This window comes from Symsagittifera roscoffensis, chromosome 1, assembly GCF_963678635.1.
Source record: "Symsagittifera roscoffensis chromosome 1, txSymRosc1.1, whole genome shotgun sequence".
NCBI classification, from domain to species: domain Eukaryota; kingdom Metazoa; phylum Xenacoelomorpha; order Acoela; family Convolutidae; genus Symsagittifera; species Symsagittifera roscoffensis.
In genome coordinates, this window is record NC_087062.1 from 74,006,280 (window position 1) to 74,024,492 (window position 18,213).

Here is an 18,213-nt window from a genome sequence, read left to right on the forward strand (position 1 = left end):
TTTTGGATTAATTCCAACAGGAACCGGAAACAGTTTGGCTCGAGAGTGGTATGGGAGTTTTACCGTGGAATCAGCTGTTGCTGCTTTGCTCATGGGAAACGTCAAAAAAGTCCAACTATTTCGAGTTTCGTTTTTGGACAATCCCGAAATTTTCGATATGCTAGGAACAGTATGTGTAGCTTATGGAATATCAGTGGAAATGATAAAAGCGATTGAAGACAAAAAGGCACCGATGTTACTGAAAATGATGTATGGGTTCGGCAAATCAATCATTCAGCATGCGGAACCCTTTGATGTCGAAATCGAAATCAATGCGAATAGTTCTGAAGAGGACAAAAAAAGTAACCAGAAAGTCCGCGTGAGAGATCTTATGGTTCTCAACAACGACTTGTCCTTTAATTCACAAGCCGTAAAGTCGAATCTAGGAAGTATTATTTACTTCGATGCAAACTTCTCCAAGCTGGTTTTCTCCAAAGAGTTTTCTTTGTTTGGTAAGCGAATGATTGACAGGAAAGAACCGTATGCACAGGGCCAGGGAACCGAAGGGTCGATGGGACGATTTGTTGGTAATGTGCAAAATGTTAAGATCCGAATCCCAGAATCAGGAAACTCGAAGAAATGCAAAGACTTCATTAATGTCGATGGCAATTTGTTCAAATGCGAGCCTTCTTTGAATGTCGAGTTTCACCAGAATGTTCTACCTTGCTTTGTAATTGGCTCAACTAAATAGACATTTTACTTCTAAATAGCTTATAGCTTGTGCACGAAAATTGAACTACTTTCTAGTAATCATATTGATTAATTTTGAAAATTTAGTTGAACATGAAAATCTTATGATTAAATCAAATTAGTAGATTGATCATATAAATGATTTTTAATTAAAGCTTTTGAAAGGGAAGAATATGATGAGAAGAGGAATCTACAAGTTAGTCTTCATCGGTGGTGCAAATGGAGACATGTTTTCCTCAAATAAGCAAATGGCATAAGGCTCTGAGCTCATTGTTTTCCGAAATCTCGTTGAATAATTAAGCAAGCTAATTAACTACAGGTCCTTTTTTGCACAACTTATTTCTAAGTTCGTAGTTTAAAGAGCATCAGCTTCATTCGCTTAAATGATGCGAATTGATTGCTGCTTAATATTAATTAATAAGTCAATCTTATGCGAAATTATGAAATTATTCCATAATTTTGGGGTGCTTAATTTTGTGACTATGAAGAAGGAGGTGTTGGGTTCTGATCAAGCAGTCTTCCCAGTTAGTTTTTTCATCACTTTTATATCGTCTTGAAGTATTGGGTTTTTTCAAATTTTTTATTGTTAATGCGAATTGCAGCCTGGATTTTGTGTCTTTTGTCAGGTCCTGAATAGCACACACAAAAACTGTGTTGGTGCAATTTTGTATTCAGGTCTTGCGCCTCGAAAATTTAGATGCCACATAAAAATTCAGACGGGTGTTATTGTGGAACTATAATTGTGATAGTGGAACAAGTGTAAAAGCTTGATAGACATGATACCGTGTGTGCGGAATTTTCATAAGTTGAATGAGTGCAAAAGAACTGCTCGCATCAAGACGAAACACTGAATCCTCTAACCGCCGTGTAAAGGTTATTGCAATCGGGTACTAGACTTTTTTCCCCATGAGCAACTTTGTCCACAGGACTTACTTCTGGGCTCCTTCACAAATCCTCTTTGCAATCTCTCTTTTCTTCGTCCTCTTTGCAAATCCTACTCCTCTCGATTTCAAGTATTAAGCATGATTGAGTTTGTTATTTTAAATATTCCTTTTCAAACTTTGCTTTTTCTGTTCGTGATTTTTCCAACTCGATTTGTTAAAATTTCATTTTTTGTTTTTGTGCTTTTTTCGGCTTAATAGACTCGAGCTTATTTCATATCGGCTTAGTGGCCTAATTTGGAGTGGTTTAAAGAGAAACACAGTTTTTTTCTACTCTGGATCGCAGAAATGCAGAAAATCTTAATATGAATTATAGTTCAAGTTTTTCATGACAACAATATTTTTTGGCTTTTTTCGGCTTGATAAGTTTCGGCCTGTATTATATCGGTTTAATGGCCGCATATTGCGTTTTTCGATGGGCAAAAAAAGTTTGTGTGTGCGTGTGTGTGTTTTGAGGGTGAGGCGGGCTTAAAAACTTCTTATTAGTTTTGATTTTCTTGTGCGTTTTCTTTTCCTTTTTTCGGCTTGATAGGTTTTGGTCTATATTGCATCGGCTTAGACGCCACATATTGCGTTATTTCACGAGCTGTGTTTGTGTTTTGAGGATGAGGTGGATTAAATATATTTTTTAGTGGTCTTGGTTTTTTTTCCTTTTTTTTTCGGCTTAACTGGTTTTGGTCAATATTATATCGGTATAGTGGCGCATGTTGTTTCATTTGACGCGTGAATGTTTGTGTATGTGTGTGCATGTGTTTGTTTGTTTTAGGGTTTGGGGGAATGATAATTAAAACAAATTGGCCTAAAGGGTTTCTGCTAAGGTATTTTCGGCTTTGTTACCGCGTGATTACTTTTCTTTCGACACTAGTTTCCAATTCTTTTGTCTTTTTGGCTTGTTGTTGTTTCGATTTTTTTTACTTGGTGGCTGTCGTGTTTTGTATTGCAAGTGGTGCGCAGCTCAGCTTCGCCTCTCTTGTTATAAATTCAAATTCAGTCAACCATCAGGAGCATCTGGCGTAGAGGTAAATAACTGCTTGAGAGCGGTTCGAATCCGTTCGGCGCCTAATTTTTTTTGCTAACCCAGAGTTTTTGTTCTTTTTCGTGCTATCTATCGCCTGTCTGTATATTTTTGTCAGCTTTGTTCTAGAAGACCGACTTTTTGGAGGTTCAGTTTTCTTGTCCAAGTTGCTCCAACCCCCATGCTTGAGACGACAAAGCCCAGAAGTTTGATTCAAGTCGAGACGCAGAAATGTTTTTTTTTTTTGAAAATTCGGTTTCTTTTCAGCATTCCGAAAGCTCCGTGTAAAGTTTCTAATTTTGCGGGCAATTTTGTTCAAGGTATTTTGGGCTTTTGTTGTAACTTTTCATTGATAAAAGCGAGTTTTTTCTTTGTTTTCCACTTGATTTTAATCATAGTCATTCATGATTTTTTTCGGACGTAGCAGCTTTCTGGTTTTGTATCGCAAATAGTGCGAAGCTCATCTTCGTCCACGAGTCGAAAATTGAAGACCATTTTTTTTTTCTGTTTCCTTGCGTCCAAACGTCGTTTCAAACCGCCATTACTGAACAGAAAATTATCACGTTATTTTCAATTGTTAGGATTGGAAATCTGTATCCTTCGAATGATATAAAAAGTGTGTTGAAAATAGCTATTGAAAAAACTGTTGTCTGGAGAAAAAAGCAACCCCTTGCACAATGTAACGTTTCTATCTTCAAAAGTCGGGAAAATCATCAAGATTTTTTATTTGAAAAGATGATTCACAATTAACCAAATTAAATGAAAATTTGTTCTGCTAGAAGTTAGGTGATTTGTATTATTGGCTTCTTGAATGTCAAGAAAAAACTAAAGTCAAACTTATGATTTTGATTACTTTATGAATTATTGCACATGAAAGCTAGCGAGCCTTGTGCTATATTACACATTCACGTTTTTTTTTTAAAAATCCAGTTCGGATTGAGAAGTGTTCATCTTGGTGATCATTTTTGCTGCTCAGCATTGGCAATTTATTAGCGTGTGTTCCATTAGATTGGTGGCTAGTGTTAACGTTTTTCAAATGCACATGGCAGAGTTGGAACTCGTTATTTCAAGCATGGAAATTGTGACCACCTGGTTGGCATTTTGATTTCGGTAGACAAGTATCATTCCATTTTTCAAACTATTTTAACTTTTTTTTTTGATTTTGAGTTACTTTCTGCCGTATTCTCGACTGTGTTCGAGAAGTGCAGCTTTGCCTCTGTGTTTGTGTTGTAATAATTGTTCAAGATCAATTTAGTGTCCTTTTTTCACAAGCGAGCCTTGTGTTATATTACGAGTCATTTTTTCCTATCCAACTCGCATTAAATAGTGTTCGTTTGGGTAAACACTTTCGCTGCATAGTATTAGCAGTTTATTAGCAAATGTTATCTTCTTTATCAGTGACTAGTGTTTCGGTTTTTTGAGTTTAAGTAGTAGGGTTGTGTAGGGCAGTCGACGTGGTTACTCGAGGCCTGTGGTTCGATAGCTACTTTTGGGCATTCTGTCGCATGTGTTCTCGAATTGCAGCTTCGCATCTGTGTATGAATTGTTATGTTAGCTCTTATTGTTCCATTCAGAGCTTAAGTGTTGCTTTTTATGTTTTCTTTTACTTCTGATTTGTAATTCCTACTAACCTTGTCTATAACTGCAACATACATATTTTGAGCATTTTAGCATTTTGAATTTCCGTCTTATATACATAAGCAAAGCTTGTGTTATAGTATGAACTCTCTTTTTTTCCAACCTAAGTTGCAAATGTTGTTGCGACGCTAATATTGTTGCGACAAAATGTGTTCATTTTGATCCATAGCCAGTTAGTAAGTACAGCAATGCTAAGAATATTAACGTAGACTATTCTTGTACAAATAGCAATTTAGCTTCAAGGTATCATGGATCTTTAGCGTAGATGTAGGGAAAGGTGACCCGCAACAAAATAAGAGGGTTCGAACTTGGGCAGTGTTGGATGTTTTTAATGAACTTTTTCGTATGCTAGTTAAAATGCATCCGCTCTATAAATTGAGGCGTGCTAGTTGGTAAATTTCTTTTTGTTTTCAAATTGACAGGTACTGCTAATGCGTCATAATTGGCTTGCATCACTTAGCAGTTATGTAGACTCATAAATGGCGTGCGTCACTTAAGAAATTTTGTAGACTCAAAGTTTTACTCATTCAGTTTTTCCCAGAAGCGTTATCTGTCATATTTTTGCTTGTCTATGCGAAGTGCTGCTCCGCCTTTGTCTAAAAATTGCTAGTGAAAGCAAGGTTTCAAATATTAGTTTCTTCAAAATTTTATTAGCCTTACTAGTGTTTCAGATTTGTCTGATAATTTCGAGACCATTCGCGCCAAAGTTTTTGACAGAACAAAAAAAATGTCTAAACTGGTTTGTATCATAGACTGGATAGTTCTAAGTTTGCAAGATTTCCTAGAAATACTGATTTATAGAGCTTTCTGGCTTATTATGAGTCCATTTTGCAAAAAAATATATGCTTAGTATTTTTTTACAGCATAATCTTTATCAATTTAATGGAAGTGAATTTATTGCTGCCTGAAATATGAACAAAAGCATGTGCCATCGGCCAGTTAGCTGGAGGTTGGGGACCTATGTTTACTGTGTAATATTTTAGCAGAATGATATAAGGTATTCGCTTTGAGTGGATCCTTCTTTTTTCTTTTGTTTCCTCTGTATAAAAGTTGTAGATCTTTTTCAGAAATGCAAATTTTGTAGTGATGTTAAGACTTCAAATTGTTTTAAGAAATGATTCCATATCTTAATTACGCTTGCGATTATTATGAAGTTCAGTTGATGATTTCAGATTGGTTGAAAATGATTCACAGCCTGTTCATAATCAACGGACAGAGGTATGTCTAGTTTTTAAAAAAAGTAATTATTATATTTAAGTTTTTGACTAAAGTCTTCTGTTTAGGGATGTGTTCATGGAAAAACACTGGAAAAGTGTAGTAAACAAATCAATATGTGACTACTTCTTCGAAGAGCTGAGCAATGTTAGTTTCCGCTTCCTTAACATCAGATGTGAAGTGTTTACCTTTTCAATTTAAAAATCATCCAATTTTTTCCGCTATCAACAGGTTTCATGTATTTAGTAAGCATTGGCATACGAGTCTGAAAAAAAAGCTTGGTTTGTCATAAATCAGTATCATAAAATAGCGTGATCAAGGTCGAAATCGGAAAGATCGTATTTCCGAGAGGGGGAGAGTTTTAGTCTGGTGATTTTGAGATGGTACTGGTTTAAATTGAGAGTGATAGCTTTGTATAGAAGATAAATGATTGTGAAAACACGGAACCGTATAATGGATAGTGAAAATACGGACCCTTTCAAAGCTGAGTTGATGCTGAAAAGATTGAAAATTGAAAAAATTGTCGGACTCATACAAGCTGACGAAATTTTCATGGAATGATTTCGGACTCCAAATTGACTGGCAAAAATAGTTTGATGCTGATGTAAGATGCAGATTTTGATGTGAGGTCTTCCCAATTGCTACAATTTTGTGTTTTTTAGCACTTATTGCCTCTTATTATTGCAGCGTTTTACTTTAATCGACCTTTACTGCAAAACAAACGTAAAATACTGCGAAAAAATGAAATTCCTTTTTCTTATTTTCGAGTTTCTTTTGTTTTGTTCATTCGTTGTGAAGGAACATTCTGTGCTACTTGCACAGAAACCGGCTATCTTATGCTTGTTTGCTTTTATTTGTGTTGTGTATCATTAGGGAAGTAGTGCAGATGACGTGCAACCAGTGATCGCGACTCCGCATCACTACTTGGTGTCCATCTACAGAGACAGACTGTATTTGGTAGCTGTCGTGACCCAGGAGGTGCCCCCTCTCTTCGTCATCGAGTTCCTCCACAAGGTGGTGGACACGTTCACAGAGTACTTCGACGAGTGCTCCGAGACTGCAATCAAGGACAACTATGTCGTAGTCTATGAGGTCTGTTTTCAGGCAACAAACGCAAATAAATACTGGTTTTTGCAAAATATTTTGACAAATTGCAATTAACCAAGTTTCGTAAATTCGAATTTTTTCAGAAAAAAAGTATTGAAAATTTTTCCTCATAAAAATATCTTGAAAGTTACTTGTCTTTTTGTTGTTTTTTTATTTTCCGAGTGTTCCCAAAACAATATTGATTTTCCCAGATTTACCAAAACACTTTCCCAAAACACTTTATAAAAAAGCAAGTACAAAAGAGCCGTTTTGGGCCTATTTTGAACATAACGACTTTAATATTGCGTTACAAAAATTTTAGGGGCTATCGGCCAAAAATTAAAATATTAAAATAGTACCGAATGGGGAACCTTTTGGCTAGCGAGGGGGTCAAATCACTGAGGCGGTGAAAAGGCATCTCTCCCATCCTCCCCGGCTTATAGATGACAAAATGAAATGGTTGTGTTATGTGCAGTTATTGGAGGAGATGTTGGACAACGGATACCCCTTGGCCACTGAGAGTAACATCTTACAGGAGCTCATCAAACCCCCCAACATCATCCGATCTGTAGTCAACACGGTCACCGGAAAGTCCAAGTCAGTATACTTGAAAAATATTGAACAACCTATGTTACAACCTGATTGTTTTCAAGCTGTTGTACTTGAAATGAGAAAATCCGTCATATTCGGCTAACTGGAGTAAAAACTGATTTTCTCAAAATATATTTGATGAGCATGCGCGGGTAACATTTTTTTAGAAGCTGTGTTTTAGATGCTCTTAACTTTTCCAAAAAGCGTTCCGGCACAGGCATCAGTATTACAGGCTTTTTTTACTACTACCATATATATGCCACTAACCAAACATTGATTCCAAAGAGAATGTATCATATTTTTGGAGGTGTTGCCATGGAAAATATGTTGATCTTTTAAATGTCACTTACATATGTAATATTGTAATAGCCAATTGCTTACAACGTCCTTTTCGGCTGACTATTATAAACGTTCGGTGACACAAATCAATCAGTTTACTGCTTAAACCGATTGTTACTCATTGCATTTCAACACCAAACAAAGTGGAAAGGAATCTAATCAATCGAACTAGCTCTTTTCTGATCGAGTAAAGAACTCAAGGTCCCCGCCATTGTTAGCAATTTGGTATCAGCTATTCAACCGGTGTACATGTAGTGTTGTTGTGTATACTGTGGTTAATTTGTTGTATTATGCTGCCTTTTAGTGTGTCAGAGACATTGCCAACTGGTCAGCTGTCGAATGTTCCGTGGAGGCGTAGCGGAGTGAAGTACACAAATAATGAGGCCTACTTCGACGTCGTGGAAGAAATTGACGCTATCATCGACAAATCCGTCAGTCACTGATTCTCTTTCCGTTCTTTTTTATTTTCTCTAATATGAAGGAAATAATGAAAATTTTCAAATGAACTATTTTTCATCTTGTAAAAGATTCGTTTGAAAAGATAGAGAATGAAAGAAGATTGCCGCATATGGTTTTCAATTTTTGCACTTGCGAGAGCAAGTGACTTGTCATCGGAACTAGACCTTTTTCCCGTAAGCAACTTTTCTTACAAAATCTGCTAACATGCCACAATTCTGACATGCTCAATAAAGCACGTGCTCAATTTATTAAAACTTCAAATATAACTACTATGTAATTCATGTGGGGATTTGTCAATTTTTTCAAAAATTAATTATTGAAAAAAAATGTTTTTGTCGGATTCGTTTTTTTTCGTCCTAATTTCTTTCGGCCAATTTTCTGTTTTTTTTTCTAATTTAATTTTTGGATCTGGTGAGTTTTTCAAGCAATTTTTTTTAAAGCTGGGGTTTTGTAGTTTTTGATTCAAACTGTTTTAACTATAATTAAAAATTGCTCTGTTTCTAAATTTATCAACTCTGATTTTCAATATATTTTTTTTGGTTAAACGGGTTCGTTTTATGTTAAATCGTCTTAGACAGCTTGTGTTGCTCAGTTGCATGGGCGAATCGTTTTTAATGCGTTTGTCTATTCAAGTAGGGATGGGGCGTAAAAGTTAAACTGCAATTTTTTTTTAGCTGTTGTGTTATTATGTCAACAGCTTCCTTTTCGGTTTAACGAGGGTGGATCCAGTTTTTTCGCTTCAGTTGTCGCTCGTTCAATAATTCTCAATATTAAGGCTGTTTAAGCTTGTTAAGGCTGTTTATGAACATTTTCTGAGACGATCAAGTTTTTGTTAATCGAGTGGACTTTTTTATATTTTTTTTCAGCAATTTAAAAAAAAGACTTACTTCTTTTTTATTCATTACCTTGTAATGTGATGTTTTATATGTATTGCTAGTCAACTTATGTCGCGCAGTTTCATAGCCGAATTGTTTTAAATGCTTTCAACTTCAAAAATTTTGTAGCTCGAATACTTTTTATGTCTAGTTTGGTTTTCCACATAAAGCGGTTCGACGCAAGTTTTTTCGCATTAGTTGCCGCTCGATTATTGATTCTCATCGCTTGATTAGGCTGTTTATGAATATCGTCTGAGATAGAGCTATGAAATTTTTGTACATTTTCTGAACTTTTTTAAAAAAAAGTTTTCCTGCTTAATTTGAAAAAAAAAAAAGATTTTTTTCTTTTTTTAAAATTTATTCTTATGCAATGTTCCAATTGTATTCCAAACCATTTTATAAAATGAAGTTTTAGTGGGGAATTGCTTTCAAGGCTTTTGACTGTTTCAGGCGGGATGGTTCCTTAAAACTTAACATTAGAAATTTTTATAGCTTAAATGTTTGTCTACAGTTTCGTTTTCGGGTTAGCGATGGTCGACCTAATTTTTTCAACTTAGTTGCCGCTCTGTCATTGATTTTCAATGCTTGCTAATGCTATTTTTGAATATCGTCTGAGATTAAGTTGTTTAGTTTTTGTAAATCGAGTTTTTTGGACTTTATGTTATTTTTTCAGCTTGGTTAAAAAAAGACTTCCTTCTTTTTTCGAGATCATGTAATGCAATGTTTTATTTGTATCGCTTGTCAATTTATGTCGCGCAGTTTCATAGGGGAATTAAATTAAATGCTTTTGCAAGTTTCAGGAGGGATACAGCGTTAACTTAAAACATTTATAGCTACAGTTTTTTTGTCTAGTTTCGTTTTCGGCTTAACGCGGGTCTTCACAAGTTTTTTTTTGCATTAGTTTTTGCTCGGTCATTGATTCCCAATGCTTGTTAAGGCTTATAAGGAACATCGTAATAGAATAACGTATGAAATTTTTGTACACTTTTAGGTCTTTTTAACTTTTTTTTTCAGCTTAATTTTTTTTTCAAAAAATTGAGACTTTTCTTTTTTATTCAAAAACATTAATTCAATTCTCTAATTGTATCGCAAATTAATTTATGAAATGAAGTTTCAGTGGGGAATTGTTTTCAAGGCTTTTGACTGTTTCAGGCGGGATGGTTCCTTAAAATTTAACTCTAGAAATTTTTAAAGCTAAATGTTTGTATACAGTTTCATTTTCGGGTTAACAAGGGTCGACATAAGTTTTTTCGTCTTAGTTGCCGATCTTTCATTGATTCTCGATGCGTGCTGTATCTGTTTTTGATCTTCTTCTGTGACAAGGGTATGAAGTTTTTGTAGATATAGTTTTGGTTCGACTTACTTCGAGTTATTTTTTCAGCTTATTTTTTTCACTATCTTGCTATGTTTTAATTGTATCGCAAGTGTTGCGAAGCTCCACCTTGCCTCTGTAAAAAAAATGCAGTGAACTGTACAACTTTTGAAATCGGTATGTAATCAACTGAAGATATTGTGAAGCGGTTGTCTTCATTTGTCATAAAGTCTGTTCACATGGACTTGATGATCGTCATACATGCTGATAGGCCGGCCCCATAATTCATTTTGTATTTATTTCGGTTTGCAATTCAGGGCGGCACTGTGTCTGCAGAGATTACAGGATGGATAGACGCGGCCATTAAGTTGACCGGCATGCCCGACCTCTGCCTGAACTTCATCAACCCCCGTGTGTTGGATGATGTCTCGTTCCACCCCTGTGTGAGATACAAGAAGTGGGAACAGGAGAAAGTGCTCTCTTTTGTACCACCAGACGGGAACTTCCGACTCATCTCTTACCACCTCAGTTCAAATAAGTCAGTTGAGTTGATGTTACTGAACGAGAAGGAAAAGAAATTTTGGGGTGACAAAGGTGTTAAGTTGCTGAGGGTTAGCGTCCCTTTTCTCGAAATAGGTTTCCGACCATTTTACAAGCGCTTCAGTTCTTTACAGAGGGCCGCAATTGTTGCCTAACGTCAAGTAAAGAGCACGGATCTTGAAAGGCGTATAAACGATCTCTTTATTATGATCTCTTGTCACCGAAGCATCTCTTTCATATTTGACCGGTTTATTGGTAATATTGGGGATGCCAATGAGTTCTCTGTAACCAAAAACAGATGCAAACAGTCGGAACCAGTATTATCTGAGTGATTTGTAGCGTTTGTGTTTAGTGTGGTTGCCATTCCAATGTATTGTCGATCCTCAGTCAGCTTCAAGGATGGATCGGGCAAGCTAGACATCACGATTGGACCTAAACAGACCATGGGGAAACTGGCAAGCTAATTTCTTGTATAATCCTTTGTTAATGTCAAAATGACCAAAAATAATGATGTTGCTTTGATCCGATTTTGAAAAATCTTTCTGGAGCTTTATCCTGGAGAAAATTTAAACTTTAGGTAAGAGGAGAGCATAGCTATTAAAGCTATTATCACATCTTAACCAGAATTGCTCGAAATTTGAATAATCGCTGGCTGTCAAGTACCAATAGGTCTATTGAGCGTAACAATTGATTTTAGCTAGAAGATGTCGTGATCACAGTACCCTTCAACAAAGTGGTTCTCACAGTGACCTTGACTGGCAACCAGGGTGCGACCTCGTTTGATCCCGCCACAAAAATATTCACGTGGAAAGTGGGAAAAATTGACCCTCAGAGACTAACGCCGACACTCAAAGGAAATGTCAGTCACATTTTTTGTAATTGGTGTAGAGTTTTTATCCAAACTTTTGAGAAATCCAAACTTTCCAGAAATGGTACCTCTAAGGTTGCCATAAGTCAGTTGGACGGAATTATACCGAAAACTTAACAAATTAAATCTAAGAGTGTCAAATTAGCCAAGTTTCCAGTCCCGTGCGAAAGTATCTCGCTCTAAAAGCTCTGGACGAAGTAGCCCACGCAAATTGAAATATCCATCTGAGGAATCGAAGCAACTAAATGATCCCAATAGTTTAATCAAAGAAATTGAGACGCCGAATTTGAACAACGCGCGATTTAAATCAGAAGATGAAACGATCGATTCACCGTATATCAAAAGTTAGTTCGGTTTCAAGTGTACCCAGCCCCCCCCCTACACCCCTCTGTACTGGGGATCAGAAAAAGGTGGGAGGGGGAGGGCCGGGCTATGGAAGGCAATAATTATTGCTGTTTTGGCCTCTATCACCTCTCCAAAAATTGTACCTCTAAGATTGCCATAAGTCAGTTGGACGAAATTATTGCCGACAGCTTAACAAATTAAAATATAAGAGGTCAAATAAGCCAAGTGTTCAGTCCCACGCGAAAGTATCCGGCTCTAAATTGACCCAGTAACCAAAATAGCCCTGGACGAAGTAGCCCACGCAAATTGAAATATCCATCTGAGGAATCGAAGCAACTAAATGATCCCAATAGTTTAATCAAAGAAATTGACACGCTGAATTTGAACAACGCGCGATTTAAATCAGAAGATGAAACGATCGATTCACCGTATATCAAAAGTTAGTTCGGTTTCAAGTGTACCCAGCCCCCCCCCCCCCTACACCCCTCTGTACTAGGGATCAGAAAAAGGTGGGAGGGGGAGGGCCGGGCTATGGAAGGCAATAATTTTTGCTGTTTTGGCCTCTATCACCTCTCCAAAAAATTGTACCTCTAAGATTGCCAAAAGTCAGTTGGACAAAGTTATTGCCGACAGCTTAACAAATTAAAATATAAGAGGGTCAAATAAGCCAAGTGTTCAGTCCCACGCGAAAGTATCCGGCTCTAAATTGACCCAGTAACCAAAATAGCCCCGTATGAAGTAGCCCACGCAAGTTGAAATATCCATCTGAGGAATCGAAGCAACTAAATGATCCCAACAGTTTAATCAAAGAAATTGAGACGCCGAATTTGAACAACGCGCGATTTAAATCAAAAGATGAAACGATCGATTCACCGTATATCAAAAGTTAGTTCGGTTTCAAGTGTACTCAGCCCCCCTACACCCCTCTGTACTGGGGATCAGAAAAAGGTGGGAGGGGGAGGGCCGGGCTATGGAAGGCAATGATTATTGCTGTTTTGGCCTCTATCACCTCTCCAAAAAATTGTACCTCTAAGATTGCCAAAAGTCAGTTGGACAAAGTTATTGCCGACAGCTTAACAAATTAAAATCTAGAGTCAAATAAGCTAAGTATCCAGTCCCACGCGACATTATCTCGCTCTAAATTAACTCAGTAGCCAGAATAGCCCTGGACTAAGTAGCCCACACAAATTGAAATATCCGTCTGAGGAATCGAAATAAATAAATAATCACAATAGGTTAATCAAAGAAGTTAAAATTAAGATGCCGTATTTGAACAACGCGCGTTCTGAATCAAAAGGTCAAACGATCGATTCGCGGTTGATCAAAAGTAAATTCAAAATCTGTAAATTGTCCCCAACACCCCCTCCCCCTGTTCTGGGGACCATTAGAAGAGGAGGGGAGGAGCGGTGGATGGAAGGCAAAATTTTTGTTGTATTGGCCTCTATTACCTCTCCAAAAAATGGTACCTCAGTTTGCCATAACAGTTGGACAAAATTAGGCCGACAGTTTAACAAATTAAAAACTAAGTGTGTCAAATAAGGCAAAGCTTGAAGATAATTTAATATTTGAAAAACGTTTGAATCGAGGGGTTGCTGCTCTGCTAAAGCTATTTAACGACGTTATGCCAGCCTTGAACCGCATTGATTGTTGGAATAAGATCTGCCGTCGCGTTATCATAGTGGTTCCACAGATGGGGCTTCATATTTCGGAATTTTTTTTATACTATGTTAATTTTTTATTTTAAGCCGACTAGGTCAAGTCAACTTCGGACAGAATAACTAATCGAAAGAGGACGATTCAGCTGTGCACATTTCGGAGGAAAATTTTTATGGCTATATGTTTGGTTTTATTAATTATTTAGTCGAAATTCTGCAGCTCTATATTTTGTCTGTTTGCATTTTCTGTTCACATGAGTCGCTCAAAGAAAAAGAGTTAGTATTTGTTTCGTAGATCTGAAAGTAACCCAAATCAATGCGGTAGTTAGCTGTGTGTTGTATTTAGGGGAGGAGCGGTGGATGGAAGGCAAAATTTTTGTTGTATTGGCCTCTATTACCTCTCCAAAAAATGGTACCTCAGTTTGCCATAACAGTTGGACAAAATTAGGCCGACAGTTTAACAAATTAAAAACTAAGTGTGTCAAATAAGGCAAAGCTTGAAGATAATTTAATATTTGAAAAACGTTTGAATCGAGGGGTTGCTGCTCTGCTAAAGCTATTTAACGACGTTATGCCAGCCTTGAACCGCATTGATTGTTGGAATAAGATCTGCCGTCGCGTTATCATAGTGGTTCCACAGATGGGGCTTCATATTTCGGAATTTTTTTTATACTATGTTAATTTTTTATTTTAAGCCGACTAGGTCAAGTCAACTTCGGACAGAATAACTAATCGAAAGAGGACGATTCAGCTGTGCACATTTCGGAGGAAAATTTTTATGGCTATATGTTTGGTTTTATTAATTATTTAGTCGAAATTCTGCAGCTCTATATTTTGTCTGTTTGCATTTTCTGTTCACATGAGTCGCTCAAAGAAAAAGAGTTAGTATTTGTTTCGTAGATCTGAAAGTAACCCAAATCAATGCGGTAGTTAGCTGTGTGTTGTATTTAGATTCAGTTCCCAGTAGGCTCTCCCATCCCTGAGAATCCGACTGTAATGGTAGACTTCAAGATACACCAGCTGGCCACATCCGGACTCAAGGTCAACCGACTAGACATGTACAATGAGGTCAGTCTGCCTTTATTGTCATTATATTGTCATTTTTAAGTGGCATGAGCGCAGCAAAGACTTTGTTGTGGTGATGTTTTTGATTTTTTTCCCGGGAAGGAAGTCTTGAAAGTTATTCGCAATCAAATTTGACTTGGGATTTATTTTTTATTCGAGTTCACTTCAAGTTAACGTTCTAAAAGGAAGGCCAATTCTGCTCTCGAGTAATAAAAATTAAAATGGCGCAAAAAATGTGGGTTAAGTCTAGTTATACTTAACTGTACATTTTATAATTCCCAGCGGATTAACAAATGATACATTGATCCTTTTTTCTCAAATTGTTTTACTTTTATCAAAAATGTCTCAACCATTCATGAATATCAAACTTTTGAAAATCCACTTTTGAAAAATCTTTGGAATAAACGCTTGAAAATCTTTTGTTCTTTCTGGATTTTGTTCTGTCAGCGGAATAAAAAAAATGATACATTGATCCTGTTTTCTCATATTGGTTTAATTTTATCAAAAAATCATTCATGAAGTTTTTTACACTAGCGACCTTGTGAGCGTTAGTGTATTAGTTCGAACCTTCTTTTTTAAACTTAACTCGCAAATATAAGCTTTCATTATTTGGTGGCAAAGTGTTCATTATTTGGCGGCACTTTTGCTAAACTCACGATCTGTATCATTGGAAAATTTATAGCATCTGTCCTCTGCTTTATTTGAGGCTAGCGTTTGTGATGAATTAAGCGTCCGTTGCTGAGTGAGTAGTGCGTGAGACACTTGTTCTCTAGATCGCCGTAGGCCGCAGATTGAATCCGAGACCTAGCCGAATTTTTTCTAATTCGAGGCATATGTATACTTTTTGTTGCCTTTTTGAGCGCTGATTTTTTGTGTTCTCACTTCTGTTTGTGAAGCACGGCCTTGCCTCTGTGTAAAAACTTTGTCAGTTTGATGTATTGGATTCATGGCCACTTTTCCAACGGTCTGATGGATGTTTTTGTTCACGGCCGCACTATCAAATGTGTAATTTACTAAGTTTTCTAAAATTGTATGTTGATATCAAAATAGCAGCTGAAAAGCGATCTTAGATCAAGATCGGGAATTAAATTATTATTTTTTCATGGATTTTTGTAGGAGTATGCGAAGCGAAGTCTTCTGGCTTCAAATATTTTTCCTAGCGCTTGCCTAAGTAGTCTTATGATGCTTTTACGTGCGGTGCTTGTTGCGGGATTTTATATGGGGATTAGAATCAAGAAAACTTGAGCAAATTAGTTCTTCGAGTTGGTGTTTTTTATAAGACAGAAAGAAAGAAAGAATTTATTAAGAGTTATTAAGAGTAATGAACGTAGTGAGTACTCTTACAAAGTTCTTGACTTCTTAAGAGTCGATGGACTAAGTTCAGACTCTTATATAGGCGCTGATGATTTTTTAAATAGTTTTTCAAGAAAAAAACTTAAAATTTGTTCAGGCTTAAAATGACTTTCTCGTTTTGGCTCATGATTCCTTTTCAAGTTCAGTTCGTTTTCTGTTGTTCATTTCCTTTGTTTTCTTCTCCACTGTCGAACAGCAGAATTGTAAAGGTCACGAAAAACGTGATCGACTTCTAGTTTCGAAAGTGGCATTTGATTGTCATATTTCCCAGCGGAATAAAAAATTAACCTCAACATATTTTCTCAAATTGGGTTAATTTTATCAAACAAGTGTCAATCATAAATTGTTCTAGAAATTTAAAGAGCTTTAATGGCATCTTTTTTTTTCTTTATGATTCGAAAGCTGAGAATTTTTCAAAAAGTAAGCCAAAATTGCTCTTTCCCAATTGTTTGTAGGCTATGTTTTTTTTTCATGAAAGTCTCAAATTTTGTTCACTCTCGATTTTGACTTTTCGCCGTTTGAGTTATGATTTATTTTTAAGTTCAGTTCATTCCTTTGTTAAGAGGAAAGCAAACTCCGCTATCGAACAACAAAAGAGCGAAAAATTTGATCGAAATAGAATTTAATTTACAGATTTCCCAGCGAAATATAAAATTTACCAATTGATCCAGTTTTCTCAAATTAGGTTAATTTTATTGAAAAAACACGAGTCGTAAATTGTTTCTGCTAAATTTTAAGGGCTTAAATAGGTGCTAATTGCTCTGACAAAAACAGTTATTGGAAAACTTTTATAATCAAAATCATTTTATTGAAAAAAACTAGGTTTTAAAAGAAAAAAAAAAAAATTTTATAAGTACGATCTCTCAAAAACTTGAATATTATGGAGAATCAAAATTTCAGCCTAGAATTTTAAGGCTGAGGATATTCTTGTAGCATTTGCTCACTAGTTGCAAATTTTTTTCTTAATTTTTTTCCTAATTAATTTTTTTTGTAAATTTTGAAAAAATTGCGATTTCTCGAAAACCAGAAAAGTTTGAGTTTACTAGTTTCAGGCTTGAATAGGAACTATGTGAGGAGAGTTTGATAGCAATTGACCACCGGTTGCATGTTTTCTGTTTCACCTTTCCTCTTAATACATATATTTCTAAGTTTGATTTTTCTGTGTTTTTTTAATATTGCGATTTCTCAAAAACTAGGAGTATTTTGAAGTGCACTTTTTCAATGTAGAATTGTAACCCTAAAAGATTTGCCGGTCGCATCTTTTCCATGGTTTGATCAAAAACAATTATGGTTTAATGAAATATACATTGTATCAAATCATCAATACGTAGTATGAAGTTATCCGTAAAATTATATTGTTCATTTTTGTCATTCTATATTTCTGGGTAAAATGTTGCAAAATATTCATATCGTAATTTTTTTCAGAAGTACAAACCGTTCAAGGGAGTGAAATACCTGACGAAAGCCGGTCGCTTCCAGTTCAGGACGTGAGGAGACAGCGTACCAATATGTAGATGTTCACATCACAATCACACCAGCTATCTCAAACTGTATTTATCTGCGAACTATTCCAAATAATTCGTCGGGCGCAAACTTGTCTCAACGATTATATGTTTCTTGAATAATAAATGTAGAAATTTCAATTTAATTTCATATTACTTTACAGCGGATAATAAGTGACTCTTAAGACAGCATGTTACGCAGTGTTCAAGACTTGCTCCAAAGTTGTGCAATAAAATCAATATTCAATGTAAATCTTTATACATTATATCAGTTCATACCATTTAGTTGTATCATAAAGAGTCGTTCTGTGTATTTGGCTTCAATAACTTGAATAGATAATTTTAATTGTAAATTTTGAAAGTTTGCTGCTACAGGTATATCTTTTTATTTTTCAAATTCAATTTTCTTAACCGATGAACTGGTAGCTCATTCAGTTAGCTGAGGTTGATCTGTTTAAACAACGGAAAACCCTAAATGAGCTTGCTACGCCTCTGAGATCTGGTTCGGTCATCAACAGCAAAGCGTTGTTTTTGTGAAATGTACTTGCCATGTAAAACCATGATAAAGAAATGAACGTAGTCTTGCTGATTTGTTTTTTTTTTCAAGAAAAAGTCTTAAAATGTGCATAAAAGTCTCAAGTAACAACAGATGTGCATTCATTGCATGAATGCATTTTTTGAGCTC

The 18,213-nt window shown here is 36.0% G+C and overlaps 2 protein-coding genes across 2 annotated transcripts in view; both read left to right on the forward strand.

The window, feature by feature from the left end:
* Nucleotides 1–18,213, forward strand: part of LOC134848760 (WD repeat-containing protein 48-like) — a 391,131-nt gene that overhangs the window by 151,318 nt on the left and 221,600 nt on the right. The window lies entirely within an intron of this gene.
* Nucleotides 5,471–17,924, forward strand: LOC134848726 (AP-3 complex subunit mu-1-like). Its single transcript, XM_063866241.1, has 10 exons — nucleotides 5,471–5,541; nucleotides 5,607–5,685; nucleotides 6,412–6,630; nucleotides 7,100–7,221; nucleotides 7,859–7,985; nucleotides 10,518–10,738; nucleotides 11,093–11,195; nucleotides 11,438–11,599; nucleotides 14,560–14,676; nucleotides 17,452–17,924. The coding sequence occupies exons 1-10, from the start codon at nucleotides 5,486–5,488 to the stop codon at nucleotides 17,515–17,517; spliced, it is 1,272 nt and encodes a 423-aa protein (XP_063722311.1). The 5' UTR covers nucleotides 5,471–5,485; the 3' UTR covers nucleotides 17,518–17,924.